Source organism: Accipiter gentilis, chromosome 17 (genome assembly GCF_929443795.1).
Source record: "Accipiter gentilis chromosome 17, bAccGen1.1, whole genome shotgun sequence".
Lineage (NCBI taxonomy): Eukaryota > Metazoa > Chordata > Aves > Accipitriformes > Accipitridae > Astur > Astur gentilis.
Window position 1 is genome coordinate 10173993 of NC_064896.1, and position 15638 is coordinate 10189630.

The 15638-nt window shown below is 48.1% G+C and overlaps 1 protein-coding gene across 3 annotated transcripts in view; it reads right to left on the minus strand.

Annotated features, from left to right (window-relative positions):
• LOC126046904 (mitochondrial glutamate carrier 1-like) overlaps positions 1-15638 on the minus strand; it is a 78389-nt gene that overhangs the window by 12152 nt on the left and 50599 nt on the right. For all 3 annotated transcript variants that reach the window (XM_049819896.1, XM_049819897.1, XM_049819898.1), the window contains 3 exons: positions 12631-12756; positions 9163-9218; positions 3287-3377 (listed from right to left, as the gene is read on the minus strand). In XM_049819896.1, coding sequence (XP_049675853.1) covers positions 3287-3377; positions 9163-9218; positions 12631-12756 — 273 coding nt within the window. The remainder of the gene's footprint in view (positions 1-3286; positions 3378-9162; positions 9219-12630; positions 12757-15638) is intronic.

Here is a 15638-nt window from a genome sequence, read left to right on the forward strand (position 1 = left end):
ACCTTTTTTCCTAGCAGTTTAAAAGCAAGTTCATTTCAACAGTAAGTTTTTTCAAAGGATTAAAAAATATATATATTAATGCACACTAAAAGTAGTTGTGTAACTTGAAGCTATTTTGGGTCATGCTGGGTTTGCCACACTCTCTCTGGTCCACACACGCTTCTTCCACTTGCACATAGAGGACACACTTAGCATATTTTAATCAGCAAATACTGACAGAACATGCACATTTTATCAGACAAGGATCTCCAATTCATGCAACACATTTCAAGCAAGACAAGTGCTAGAAGCTTAGCAACAAAGGCATTCAATGTCAAACAGGTCTAGAAGACTTCTGCAGCTCTGAGTCAGAAAAGCACGAGAGCATCCTTTGGGATGCTGGCCTAAGAGCACAGCATACTATGAATGTATAGCAGACAGTCTGGCTTGTGCAAAAAGGATGTTGGTGGAGCTGAACCAAGATCTTGGTGGCTCACCATGAAAAAACAGGCCCTAGCCTTACACTGAGCCTAACTCCCACAGCTGTGCTTTAGACCATATAACACCCTGACTGTTGCAATTACATATCTAGAAATGAAATCACATCGATATGCCAGGCAGCTTGAATTTTCACGTTTCTAATTCCAGGCTATTTTGCTGTTCATAGCTAGGCTTTGACTGGAGTTGTGAATAGGTGGCCCAGCCTTGCTATATGCTAGTAGGTACGTACCCTGTTTTGCCCTGGGTAGGAGAGGTATTTGGATTCCAGCACTGCTAATCCCGCCCTGTCTTACAAAGACAGCTGGGGAGAAGGGGACAGAAGCATCTTAAGGGAGAAACCTGCAGACTGCCAACAGCTCAGCAAGAGGGAGCAAGAGCAAGGCAAACCCTTGGGGGACACACAGCTTCATGATTCACTGAAACGGGTCCTTGCCATCACTCCTATTTGCTACACGTGCTACAAGTGGGAAAAGATCCTGTGACCTGCCAAAGGCAAGGTAACATGCAATCACTGCAGCACAGCTAGGCACAATGCCTCTGGCAGGTTACATAATCCACCCCCAGGCCTGGGATTTCCCTAGCATGGAGGACAAGGATCCCATGATAAGCAGCTGCCCTGCAGTTTCTAAGGGTGCTTATCCTCACTGGTAAGGTCATGGCCTTTTCCATCACCCCCTGCTCCCCAAGTAAGGTCACAGCATGCACCAGACCTTCCAGCTAGATCTCAGGTTCATAGTCTACCACCCACAGACAGCCTGCAAGGCCTTTTCTTTCCCATCGCATCTTGGAGTGACATTTCTAGTTAGAAACGCCTTAAACCATCTATCACAGCAGTATCAAGGTTCTGCCTCTCTGTCCAGCTCATGCTGGCTATCGTCACGAGCAGAGCTGACCAGATTTCATTCATCCAAGCCATGGTGGTTGAATTGAGATTAGTGGCCCCGACTCCATGTGCTGCCTAGCTCTTGTCACCTAACTGTGGCCCAAGCTTTCTTTTCTCTAAAGGAGTTAAGAATGTTTCATGTCGAAACACAAAGGCTCCCCACTACGTGAGTGGCATCATGCTTCTCCTCTAGGTCACTGTAGTGCCAATCCCATCAGCACATATGTTTTAGGATAACATGGTGTCTTACTCTTGGAAAAACTCTCTAGCTCTTTTATTCTGAATCAAGCACAGCACATCATCTATGTTATGTGTGGATCAGTCAGGAACCCAGAAGTCAAACTAGAAGAGGTCTGGGTAAAAACCTCAGCTGCTTGTGAAAACAGCTGCATTCCACTTACCCAAACACCTGCTCAAAGCCTGCCTCAGCACTGAGAGGCAGACACACATATTTTTCCCATGAGGAAGTCTTTACCTCTCATGGTGCAGGACATGGTACTGACAGACATGTCATGTTTTAATGGCTGAAACATCACACCAGTGATTGCTCTCACAGAACACCATATGTTGCAATGCTGATCTGACTTCTTCCATGGACCACTCTCTCACTGGTGGTACAAGGTATGGCAGCTTGGCACTCTTTTGTCTTCCCTGTACAACCTGCTAAGACCTCGCTTTGTAGATGCTGGCAAAGAGCTAGCTGTGCTCCTGTCTACTGCAGTATGCCAGGGCCCACCGTGTCATCTCCTGCAGGGATCAGACCCACTGCTTGGTAGAAGTGAGGAGCAATGAGGACATCATTACCTCCCACTGTCTGAGCAGAGCACAGAAGAGACATTATTTGAAGAGACAGAAAATCACAAACAGCTGCTAGCCGATGAGTCACACAGACGTATGTTAGCTGCTACTTCAAAAGAAGACTCCAGAACAAAAAAATTAGGTACATGAAAACACGAGATCCTCAACCTGTGTCAGTCCACAATCTCCATGGAAGTTGTTGAGCCACTGATCTGCAGCAGCCAATACTGACGTGGTACATTATAGGAAGTCATTAAACCAAGTAATTATGGCAGAGCTTTGCATCTTCAGTGAGGCTCCACCCCATCAGTGCTGATGGGAATAATCAGAATCATATCCCAAGCAGGGTGTTTTCTAACTACTGTCACTGAGGACTGAAGACAGTGCCCTTCACTGGCTGTCTCTGGAGAAAGGTCTCAGTCTGAAGGGAGACACAGGTGTTCTCCAAATTGCAAGGGAAATATCTTGGTGAAAACAGCATTAAATATTCAGGGTCCAGCCTGTCTCAACTGCTTAGCTAGCATCTTTTACTCACATTTAATTCACATGAACCAACCCCCACTTGCAAGTTGAACAGGTAATTTTATTCCTTCAGCATTTATTTGGAGGTCAGCTGCTGGGCAACACTGCAAGTGCCCTTTATCAATTCAGACTCACCACCTCTCTAAAACTATTTTCAAGCTACACAAGGACAAGAGGGATGCTAAGTTTGGGGTCTAGAGAACTTGACTTGCCATCTGTTCAAGCCAGAAAGAGCATAACAGCATCCAATAGGATGCTGAGGACAAGGGTCCTCCCAGCAGCTGTTTGAGCAGTGATCAGTGCCATTGGGTTCCTCTCAAATATTCTGCCTATAAATTCTGGATCTGCTAACCTTGGATTAGATCTGAGACTATTTTTAGAACCTTGAACAAAAAGCAGTCATCCAGTGGAGTGCTTTTCACTTCCCATTTTAGACATTACATCCTTAGCCCAAATGTAATCACCCGCTGAGCTGTTCAAGGTCAACTCCTATTTCAGTCATCACAACACCCCATTCCACCTTTGTCCTGACGTCTCACCAGTCTTGTCCCAAGAGCTGGTGTTGTTAAAGTTGAATGCAAAATGTCTGCACCTCTTACTCACCCATCTTTGGAGAGGTGATGCCGGAAGAAGTCATTGGCTGCCAGTTTTATAGCCTTTTCTGGGGTCACTAGCGTCAGGTTCACTGCAGCCCCTGAGCAAGGAAAAGAGGAAAAAGCCATTGGAGAATGAGAATAAAGGAACCATTAACTGGATCTTTCAGGAATGCATTGTAACTCCTGCTCAAAACCAAGGACTGATGAAGGAGACCTCTCAATGCATCAAAAGGGTTTAGAAACGTGAAACACCACTGGAAATTAATAGGATTTCTGCCTCCCAACACCTTAGGCTTTTGAAAACATCCCCTGAAGTGTTTCTACTCCATTTGCAATATGTTTTTTGTAATTTCTTTAGCTTTACTACCACTTCCCACCATGCATACATGCATCCTCTTCTCTCATCCAAGGATGCATTCCTACAAATCCAGAAGGATGCAGATCAGACCTTCAGCAAAGGAGTACGAGTTGGATTAATAACCAGACCCAACTCCTTTGCAAATACTTTGTGATACTGAGAAGCAAAAGCCCCCTGCCCCACCTTCTTGCTAGTGTCCCTGCCCCACCATCACCAAAAGCAGAGCAGCTCGCTTATCAGGCAGCCCAGAAAAGGCAGAGCCATAGAAAGACCTGGAGGTTGGTTGAAAGCAACTGGCTCATCTGCACAGAAGTCAGCCAGCTCTAGAGCAACCCTTGGAGTTAAGTGGCTTCCCTTGTCTATCACCACTGGGTGTCACCCTCAGAACAGCCACCGTTGAAGCGGCTTTTTGTCCACCACAAGCTGCAGCATGCAGAAATTCCCCTCCAAGCACCGTGGCAAGGCTTGCTGGGGGACCTGGGGTGTAAACAAGGATTGGCTCCCCAGCACCCACTGGAGTGGCCTTTTGTCAGGAGCAACAAACAGCAAATCCCTGTATTGTGCCTGTACAATGAAAGGTCTGCATGGCCTGGCCGGCTGCTGCGGGCCATGGACACCAGCATTAGTACAACACAGCAGCTGGGAGGCAGCTTTCAAGCTGCCCTGGGGAAAATGGGGTGAGGGGAGGGCCAGTTTCTTCTGAGCGTACTGGGTTTTGCACCATCAGATTAATGCTCCAGAATATTCCCCTCCCTTTAAATCTTATGGCTCAAGAAGTCCTCCGGTGGATGACCGCAAGCTCTCCCTGCCTGCACTGAAGCATGCTGAGCTCCAAGCCCTCTGGAAGAGCTTCACTTGAGACTTGTTAAAGGCCTATAAATACCTTTGCAAGGACAAACACAAATACTAGGGTATACCTTTTGCATTTATGCTTGCTGTAGAGATTTAAACAACTTGTCCCAAAGCTCTGTTTTCCAAAGTGAAGCAGACAGAAAAGCCTGTGCTCCCACTAGGCTCTGAAGACCTGGCAGGGTTCATTTTCAGGAGGTTTGAACACCAGTTGACAGGAGCTATTAGGGCTCAACACACCTAAAGAAAGGCAACTCAATCCTCTGTTCTTCAGGATGGACTCCCCTCCCTCCCCAAACTATTAAAGAACTCCTAAATTAGACACGGAAAGACATAGGTTTAGGGGGACTTCCCTCAGATTAGAAAGCAAAGTTGCATCTAGGACTTCTGGGACCAGTACAACTGGGACCAGGACATGAGAATCCTTGGCTCCACATCCTCTGCTCAGAGGACACATTTCTATCATGCAGGAAATTGCAGCAAGAAAACAGACAGCCTTTGCTGGGCAGGGCTGGGCAGCCCAACACATTTTCCCCCCTTCCAACTGCCATGTTCAGATTTTGCAGAAAATAGAGTAACACTGCCTCATAGCAAGCTAAGCCAATGCATTCGTTCCACACTGGCCATGACATCCAACAAATGCCATCGTCTTCTACAGAAGCCAAATTAACTAGCCTGGGAGCAGGGCAGCCTTCCCACACTCCTGGGTTTTTGCAAACTTTTAAGTGTACCAGTGATTGCACTGGTTCAGTGTGATGTGCTTCCTACACATCACGTCCCCCTGCCATGGCTCTTGCACGTGATGAAAAGCCACACAGACATGATCCTCACACTCTACCTCCACCTTTTAATGCCAATCATATCAGGATCTACAAAGCAAATCCATACAGCCTGATTTTTAAGTGGAAGTGGCTACCCAGGACGTGTTTCCTCAGATGCCAAGTTGAAGACAACTTCAACCCCTCTCCTAATGGCTAGAAAGTAAAACACCTGTACATTACTGACATGCAGCATGAATAACCATTTCCTTGGAAAAACAAGGAGAGAAAGAAAAAAGAATAAACCGCTACTCTAACACCAGTTCAAAGGGTTCATTGAAAGAAAGAAAACAAACTCCAAACCATCAAGCAAGAAACATTAGCAAGAAGTATGCTACTACATGCTGACCTCCTCCAGGAGCCAAGAGGCTTTCACAGCAATTTTTCCTTCAACTGCAAATAAAACAGAAGGTAAAAACACACAATATACAGAGAAAAGCTAATGAACCTGCATTTTCTCCTACATCTTTGGTATTTTCAGTAAAGCTGCTTAGCAGAGAATGGATAATCCCTGTCCTCAGTAATCCCTAACAGCTTCAATTCACTGGAGGAGGAGAAATTAGATACTTCAGCTGCTGGCTGTATGCTTTCCAAGTCGTTTTCTACCTTTTTACAAAATCTCATAGCTCTTCAATTCTTGCTATGCCAATGAGTCTATTTCCCTAATTAAAGTTAACCTTGGCCTATAGGCAACACTACGTATACCAGAAGCAATGACAAACAGAATGCAAAAATAAATTGCAATCATTAAAAAATAGAAAGTATTTTGAAAAGAAGCACAGAAGCACTACAAAGAACAAATCAAGTAGAGGCAAAAGCAGTTGTTTGCCCACTGAACTCATAACTGCTGTCTTCTAACCAAGCCTTGGGTTTTGTTATCAAAATACATTTCTCATAGAAGCCCTTATATACCACCAGCAACCTACATAACCGGGGATTGAGTCATCCCCAGTGTGGCACTGGTGCGCGTGGGAGGTATCATTAGCAGAGGCCAGGGAAGGCTGCCACACTACTGTAGCTAAACTGCAGCTATTCTCCAAACCTCATCAACAGCAAAGGGCACTCCCGCAGCCTGATTTCCTCAGGCTTTCCTTTGGCTCCTGCCAGCTACGCTAAGCAGCTGGTCTCCAAACAACAGTGGGACTTTTCAGGACATGTGCCGGGATCTATAGGTGGCTTCTGGATGGACTGTAGCAGGGAGCAGAGAGAGCACCTCTCCTATGTCCCCTTCCACCGGTGTCCACATGGTCCAGGAGCCCACGGGCACCATGGATTCATTCATTTCTGAAGGCAGTACACCGTCATACCTTGAGCACAGACAGGGCTAGACAGCACCATACAGCTTTGAGGCACTGCTGCTACCTAGACATTACAGAAAAAACATGAGAAAAAAAACCCTCCTCTTCTTCCTCCTCCAAACAAACCCAAGAATCCCTGTAACTTTTTGGGAAGAACTTGAGAGAAATGTTGGGATTGCCTTATATATCACACAATTCACTATGGGCTACTCTTACAGAACAAGGGCTGTCTGCCCACACACACCACTTAAGAGAGAATTTGCAGAAAAGCATCCTACGAGCTTGAGCCTCTTTCCTGTCCACACTGAGGAGCTTTGATTCACAGACAAAGGAGACATGAAGTCACAGAGTGGGAATGGCTGCACCCAAGCAGACCCTTTCTGTCCTCCAACTGAGGCCAAGTGCCCAGCAGGGACAACTGACACACTTGTGACTCCTCCATGGGGCACAGCAGCTGCCACTTTAGCACATTAACATATAATCCTCCCAATTGCATCTTAAAGGCTGAAAATAAGAGCTTGTGAGTCATATAGCAACTTCTGCTGGGGAACTGGGACAGATGGAGGGAGCAGGAACCAATCCCACCATCTGATTTCCATCTTCCCATCAGCAAGGCTGAGCTGTCTCTTTACCTTCTTCCCACAAAAGTACTCACATTCTTCACGAATCTTGGATGTATTTTACCCACCCATCCTCCCCCCAAGAGGGAGGGAAGGGCTGCTAATGTCAGCTCACAGAACTGAGGCACAGAGACCAGGATTGCTGTACTTGGAGGACTCACCTTTGTACCCTGGCCATGCTGAAATATCTATGAATTTCTGGAAGGAGCTGGAGCTATTCACAAAAGCCCTCTCCAAACCCAGCCCCGCATTTAATAGTCAGAAGTGACAAGTAAATTCAAGCCACTATCAGCTCCTTGAACATAGGGTGTACAAAGTTAGTGGGACATGGACCAAGCTTATGAGACTCATTATGGGTGGGAAAAGCAAGAGCTATGCAAAACCCTCTGCACCCTTTGAGATTTCTGCTTGGGAGTGAAAAGTGGCCTGGAGATGCACGTCCCTTCCATGACCTTACACCTTACAGGACTAAGCTGTCTCTCCCAAAATCCCTGATGGGTCCTACAGTCTCTCCTGTAAGCTTCCAGGAACAGCTTCTTCCTTCTGCTCCCCAGCAAGCAGCCTGCCACTGCATATTTACAGCCAAAGTAAATGCAGGCTCCATTCCTGGCTAGGAACACAGAAGCAGCCCGCTTCCCAGAAAAACCAAGGGGTAACATGTCACCACTAGCATCGAAGATGCAGTTTGCCAGGATTCCTCGGGATTATTTGTCTTGTTGCCTGCTCCCAGAAAAGCTGGCATGAAGCAGCCAATCCATCCCCAGCATCCACCCCACTCCCCCAAAACACCCACCAGCAAGTTGGGCAAGAGACACTGCCTCATCAGCCAGCGACTGCTCCCAGGCAGCAGTGTCTGTGTTTCCACAGGAGCTATGGCAGAAGTGGCAAGAGACACTGCTGCTGCCAACAGCAAGGTGCCAGCACCTCTGGACTCCCGCTTGAAAAAACAAAGAGCAAGGACTCACCTAATCAAAGTAGTACTTTAATCAGCCTTTATCAGTGAATGAGTGCCACAAAGAATGCTATCTGAACACCTCAGAGATAAAAACTGCATATTCAGGCAATTGAATGCCAGTATATAAAATAATCAGAATTCAGTGTCGACTAAGCCAGTTTCAGCCTGTGCTGAAAGCCAAGAAGGTATTCCACATTTTCCTCTGCTACAAGTAAAGTCAGAATTTGGCCTGCTGTTCCTCTCTCCTCAAAATCTTTAAAAACTTTCAAGGATTTTGAAAGGTATAGAAAGGTATAATGTCAACCGAGGAACTCACTGCTGCAACAAACAGCCTAAGCCAAGGAGCCAGGAGATTTCTAGCAGGTTAGCACAGAGCAGCTAAATAGCCGAAGCTCCACCATGAGCCAACCTCTGATTTTCTTACCACCCAAAGGAGTTTTTTCTGGGGGTAGGTTATTTTTAAATATTTTTTTAATTGCAGATTGTCTTAACACTTAAAACAAAGCACTCGGGCATGCTTGAGAGACAGCTGGTTTTGGAGACAAGCTACGAACTAGATGGGATAGCAGGCCCGACCGTGTTGGTGGTGGGCTTTGACATAAATTCAATCATCAACCACAAAGTCAGACACTTAAGAGGTTTGCTACTGACAAAAGTTACTGTGCCCGAGCTGGGAAACACACACATGCAGTCCTGAAACAAAGTCCAGCAGCTTCACTTAAACTGCTAGTGAAGATGAACTTCAATAAATGGTAAGGTTTAACACCAAAACAGCTACAGGCAAGACTCAAGCCCTCAATGGTGGAGAGCTGAGCAGACACCTGGCATGGAGGAGTTTATTTTCAGAAAGAGCTGCACCTTTCAACATCTTAGGATATTGCTAGGTTATTGCTTTATAAGCCAGTGAATGTGGGCTTTTCCTCCAACTTACACACCAGTGCTTCCAACGCAAAAGCTACACCATGCCCGACTCAGCTTTACTTACCTCTGTACATGCCAAAGTAGCCTTCCGACCGAATTGTTTTAATGAGGCAGTCAGACCTGCAAACAAAACAGAGAGATAAGCCACAGGAGCTCAAAGGTGGGTGAGAGCAGAGAAAAACAACACAAATCTCTTGGAATGGTTTTCATTTACAATCTGTCAGCAAAACCCTAAGCCGAGAAGGGAACCCTGTCAGTTGCTGAATGTGCCATTGTTCAGGCCTGAGTCCCAATTTCAGCCCCTAATTCACAGGGGCTTTGAAACCTGCGGCTCACCCTGCACGTGCTGTCTGCTTTCTAGAAACACAAAAGGGAAAAGTGTCACTGCAAGGGCTGTTTATCCAGGGTCCCCTGTGGCAAACAAGCATGAGATGCTCTAACAAGCAGATCCCATGCGTATGTTTTTAAATCAGCTCTGGAAGGGAAATGAGGGGGGCCAAAACCCCCAATGCTGACTTGCTTGACTTACTCGGTGAAATTCGACACAAGGCACACAAACACTAGATGACCTGAACTCTCAGTCATCTGTGACCTCCCACGCAGATTAAAGCAGTTACTTTTAATACCTCAGGTCCCACAGCAGGCAGCGAGCTCTCAGGCTCTCACCCCCAGGAGAGTGTGGCAGGGTGCCGCAGAGGTCTGCTCCAAGGGGAAAACTGTCACTGCCTTCGTTTCGACTACATTTACTGCAAACAGGAGAACTGTGCAGAGCGCCAGAATGGCTCAAAGCCTTTCGAAGGCACAGCTGCACACACCTAACAAACCCAGAGGCACAGTTCAGGAAGGCAGCACAGATCCCCTGGCAGAGTTTCCCTCTCTGGACCATGGCTGTGTGAAGCCCAGGCACTGGCTGAAAGTTGGTTTGCTGTCTTTGGGAAGGGACGGGTACCTCCTATGGTCACAGGGGAAGGGAGAGGTGTGCATCCATACGTAATTAAGGAACAAAAGGCTCTTTTAAGTAGTAATAAGGGAAGTGTACCTTATGAAAACAATAATACAATTCTAAGAGATTTGGCAACACAAGGAGTAAACTTCAATCTCCGCTCTGTAGTAGTGCTGAGGTGCGAGAGAAGGAAATACAGAGTTCCCTCGAGGGCTTTATGGCCCTGCTTGGGTCAAGACTGCTCTAGGGTACCCCACGTTATTTGTGAAGAGCCCATTCTGCATGCTGCCAGTCATGGCAATGAGTTTCCCCTCTCTGCTGGGACACCCTGCATCCTTTGGGACCCCATCTTTCATGCACCCTGTCCCAGCTCCTGCAGCTTGCATGCACCCATCTTGTTCTTGGGAGGAGCCCCCCAATTTGTAAGCCCCAGACATCTTGGAGCACCTTTCTTCTATCCCCGCAGCAAGCTCTTCCACCACAACGCTGGAGGCAAGGCATTTTTCCCGAGCCCGCGGTGCTGCTCTGAACAAGCCACAGCAGAGAGGGAAGCAGGAAGAGCTGCTCCCCACCATGCTCAGGCAGCCCTGCTACCTCACCATGTAAGGCTTGCACGTCACTCCCAGCCCCTCAAGCTGCAGCAGAGTGAGATGGAGCCAAGGCCATGCCCAGCTCTTTCCTCTCCCTGGAAAAAGGGAGCCAACAGCCAACTAAAATTATACAGGACATACCTGGGGCAGTGCAGCCCAAAAGCCCAGCTCTCTCCTGCCCTCAGGGCTGCTCCCAAGTGTCTTTGTCTCTTTCAAAGGAAAGGCTCCCCTGATGCCAAAGGTCTCTTAAGCTGAGCAGAAGCAAGGCATGACAGCCAAAATTTTATATGAACTTGCTGCCTTCCTGGGTGTTCAGCAGACACCTTTGAGATCTGGTATTGATGGGCATACAGTATTTCCCAAAAATAAGACCCTGTAACTGGGGAGCTCACACAAGCCCTCCCAAATCCCTAGCTTATGTAAGGGTGTCTCTCAAAGACATGCTCCATGCATGGTAACAGCATCCTCTTAGTGCCTTTCCCTTGCTTGCTTAGGTAGGACACAGGATGGCCTGAAGTTGTCTAGACGATGTGTTATCCCCATTATTTCCTTGTCCCTGCTGGCCCCTCAGCCCCCAAAGACCCTTTCACTTATCCTCACAGCTGCTGCCAATGCCAGAGAACACCTCCAGCATTACTCATTCACATCCAAGCTTTGTCATAGACTCTTAGGAGGACCCAGCTCAAATATACAGGGTAAAGCCTGTGTATTCCTCAAAGGCGCCTCATCCCACAACAACTCCTGGCTACGGAGCAGATCTGCACTCGACTGCTGGAGGTTAAAAGCCTCTCTCCTACTGAGCCCCCTCTCCAGAGGTGAGGCATCCTGGCACACACTCCCAAGGGGAGCCTACAAATCCTCCACCCTGCCCAAACTCCTGTTGCTGTCACCTATCAGGTTGGGGGAGAAACGACACTCAGGGAGGAGAAGCAAATTGCAGCAGTGGCAGGAGCAAGACACAACAAAAAGGAGAGGCAAGGCAAGATGGGAGGCCATGTCCTGCCAGGGCACACAAACAACGCAGGGAGCAGAGAGCACTGTAACTGTCAGGGGAAGCACCAGTCTGCCACGGCATGCCAGAGCTCATGCATAATTACGTGTCGTCAGCTAGAGCAAGGAGGCCCAGAAACTAAAACCATCAACATACAAAGCATTTCCTCCCTATTCCCACTCTGTCTCAAATTCTCCTGTGCAGGAAAGAGGAACGTATTGGTGTGGAGGAGCAGGGAGCAGATAACACTACTTCTGAACAAGGTGGCAGGAGGACAGGACACACATCATCAGTCCCAGTCCCTTCTACCCCCTCAATGACACCAGTACTTTTGGAAAACTAAGGCCTGACTCTAGTTCCTAGGATAAAGCATCTTGGGCTGAGTGTGGTGCACATTCTCCCAGCAGATACACAGCCCTAAGCATCCTACACAAATCCCAGGTGAATTTGGTGGGCTGGATATATATTCACGCCTTCTTTTTCTACAGCACGTAATTTTTTTTGACATAGGACTGCTGGGGTAACTACAGCATGTGTCAACCTGTGACCCTTCAAAAGGTCTGCATGCATTGCTCTAGACTGGGAGTAGATGACTGCTTCCTCTTTTTACAACTGACACGGCAAAGGAAGCACCTCCAATATGAGAGACATGGAAAGAGAATAGAGGCAGAAATTCCCCCATGCACCTGACTGTGGTCCAGCAGAGAACCAAACAGGGCTCTTTGTGTTTTGGTCCTGAGCCCTGATAACAGTGAACACACTGCTCCCAAGCAAGGCATGCAAAACAAAGTGTCCTCTGCAGAGATCTTGCCTGCTGGGCTCAGCAGCTTGAATAGCTGCTCTATTTGCTTTATCTGCTCAAGCACAGCTTGGTTCAAGATTGTCCCCCTGCTTTCCTGGGGACAGCCCAGTTCTTAGAAATGCTGAACACACCTGAAAGAGGTAACAAAGTGGAAGGACTCCCCACCAAAAGTCCCGGGGAATTCTGCCTGTGCAGGTGGTACTCACATGCTGGTGTACATCCGCTGGCCATTCTGCTGGTTCTGCAGGCGAGTTTTTGCCAGGTCAATGGGAAATACACAGGTGACCCCAATCAGCCCAGCTATCCCTCCATTGATCAGCTTGGCAGGTAAACTGTAAGGGGACGAGATGCAGAAAAACAGATGTCTTAGCACTGGCATAACGTCAGGGGAGGGAAAGAGGAAAGAATAAAGCTCTTTTGCATGTCCAGAGTTAACACATCACTGTGCAACAAGGCTGTCCCCCCTCCAGCATGAAGGGAGCTCTGCCTCAAGGCAAAGCGTGGCCCTTGCCATACATAGAGGGGAGGAGGGAAAGCAGCACATAGCATCAGGACAAACCACTGATGAGCGGAGTGGAGCCAAACAGCTAAGCCACAGATCACTAAGAGCAAGGAAAACCCCTGTTCCCCAGGACCCAAGGGTTTCTGTTGTCCCTAGAGGAGAAAAGACAGAGTGCTGGACCATCTACCACACGGATTGACTTCAGTTAGGGCCTGATGGCATCCAAGCCAGTAGGTTTACTGGCAAATGCTTCTCAGCACCACAATCAGATACACATCTAATGAGAGGTTCGTGACACATCAGCTGCTACCATCATGTGGGAATGAGCCCAGCAGAAGCGCCCAGCTGGCAGCCAAGGAGCAGACGGCTGCAGCTCCAGGAAACTATTTCCAGACCCACTGCCCGGAGCGAGGAGAACACACACAAACCAATAGTCTGGCGAAACCACCTGACTGGCAGCCTGCACGGCCGCGATGCAGAGACATGAGCTCATACCTCTCAGGGAAATCAAAACCTGGCTGGCTGCGTGTGCTTCCAAAACACAGGGCTTTCTCTGTTTGCCTTTGTGCTCCTACAGGGAATTCTTGCACGTGGCACTGAGTGAAAGCCAGATTAACCAAACATGGGTTCCCAGCAAATTCAATTACGAAAAATGTCCAGCACTTATATGCTCAATAAACCACTACACACAGAGACAAAGGAAGCCTGTTTGAGTCAGCTCCCTCCAATAAAGCACAGGATATAGCTCCCTGAACATAGGATGTGTCAGATATTAAACTGATGGCTGACAGCAGTCCTAGATTGCAGCTGGGTGAGCCGGTGAGGCTGAGTCCTCCCACAGCGGGAACGGACATGCTGACTTTCACGACAGTGACATGATGCTCTGGATGGGGGCACAGGCTGCATTACCCAGTGGAAGCAGCAGCGGTGAGGCTGGTCATGGCATGCTGGGGTGAAGCTCTGCAAACACGTTCTCCCCCAGCGGCATTGCAGAGCACTCTGCATCAAGGGGCAACTGCAGAGAGGATCAGTAAGTGGCCATGCTGAAAGAGCTGCCTCTCAGCTCCAGGCTCAAGGAAAAGGCAGGATATGGAGACTCAGGGTTTCAACTTGAGGTCTCCCTGGAGAAAGCAGACAAGAGAGGTGGAAAAAAAAAATAAAAGTCTTTGCCCACAAGTACTAAGCATGACCTTGACACTCCAGGAAACTCCTTTCAGCCTCTGCTCTCCTGCAGACGAAACTCCTTCCTTCTCAATACCCACACCAATACAACACACACATGCAGCCCCAGGGCTGGCACTGCTGGAAGAAGACGTGCCGAGGACGGGCAGACAGACAGACCTGAGCTCAGCCCACATCCCCAAACAAGACTGAGATTAAAACAAGCACAGCACATTAGGAAGGCAGGCCCAAATCAGTGCATGAACTCAGTGCAGGGCCAAGACTGCAAGATCTCACCAGCTCAAGACTCGGTTGCCTCGGGGATCTTTGCACCGCAGCCTGAGAAGGGAACAGATTTGCCTGCAAACTCCTACGCTCAACTTGCACTCAGGACATGGGAAAATTCCAAACAGTAAGCTTCACATCATGGTGCTCTCCTTATTTAACCCATACTCACACTGAAAGAGGAGTTTAGAGACCAGATAAAAGCATGTCAAGATGGAGGCACCACTGGGAAGGAGGGTGTTTCAAGGCAGGATCACATCAGCCTCCACCCACATTCAGCTCTGAAGTCACTGCTAGCAGGTCACAGACTCCAAGGCACAACCAGTTCCCCTTTCCAGCCTCAGCACTGTCATCACTTCTCTAAGGGTCCCTGAAACACCCAGGGCAGGCAAACACTTGCCTCTCTCAACCTGTTCCAATAGTGAAATCATCACAGGGTTTATATCAGGTGGAGACAGACACAGACACGTGGCAAATATCTTGCCTGTTGGCACCCTGAGTGCAAAAGATTCCCTAATTTCAGCACAGACCCCAGCAATAAAGGGGAATAGTCTGATGTGCCTGCACAAGCCAAAAATTTGGACAACATGGGCTGCAGAGAGCCTCTCACTCTGTGGGTGAGAAACCCTTGCTCAACACCCCCATCACACCTGAATCCAACCACCCAGGTTCCCCCATGTGCACTGCAGAGGGAGACTAGTGCAGACAGATTACATGGCAGTATCTGGCAAGACACTGAGATCAAGTTCCATGTCCACTGCTGCAGAAATGCAATGTCCTTGATCTTGCTGTGCAGCAAACCACTGCTGTGGATTTTAGATTTTTGGTAACAATCTTATTTTGCTAAGGGATGACAAATGCACGCTGCAAGCGAAGATGGTTCGGTAGATCCTCCAAGCTTAAACAGATCTCCTTGGTTTGGCTGCCTGTGACCACTGCAGACTTCTGGTCGCACAGACGGAAGAGATGACCTAAGCGGGAGACGTGAGGGATTTGGGGCACAGAGAAGAACCTGCGACAGAGGGCACTGCACCTGAGACAAAAGCTTTTTTCCTTGGGGCTAAGACATCCCACTTTTCACCTCGGTGCTCTCTGCTGTCTCATGGGATGAGAATCCACTGTGCCTGGTCTCTCTGTCCTATTTAGCTTCTGCACAGCTACTGCCTCTCACTACCTAGGTGCACAGGGCTTAGTGAAATAGGGACAACACAGGCTAGCATACAGATAAAGCCATTTGCTCAGTTTAACATGAGAAGGGATAGAATG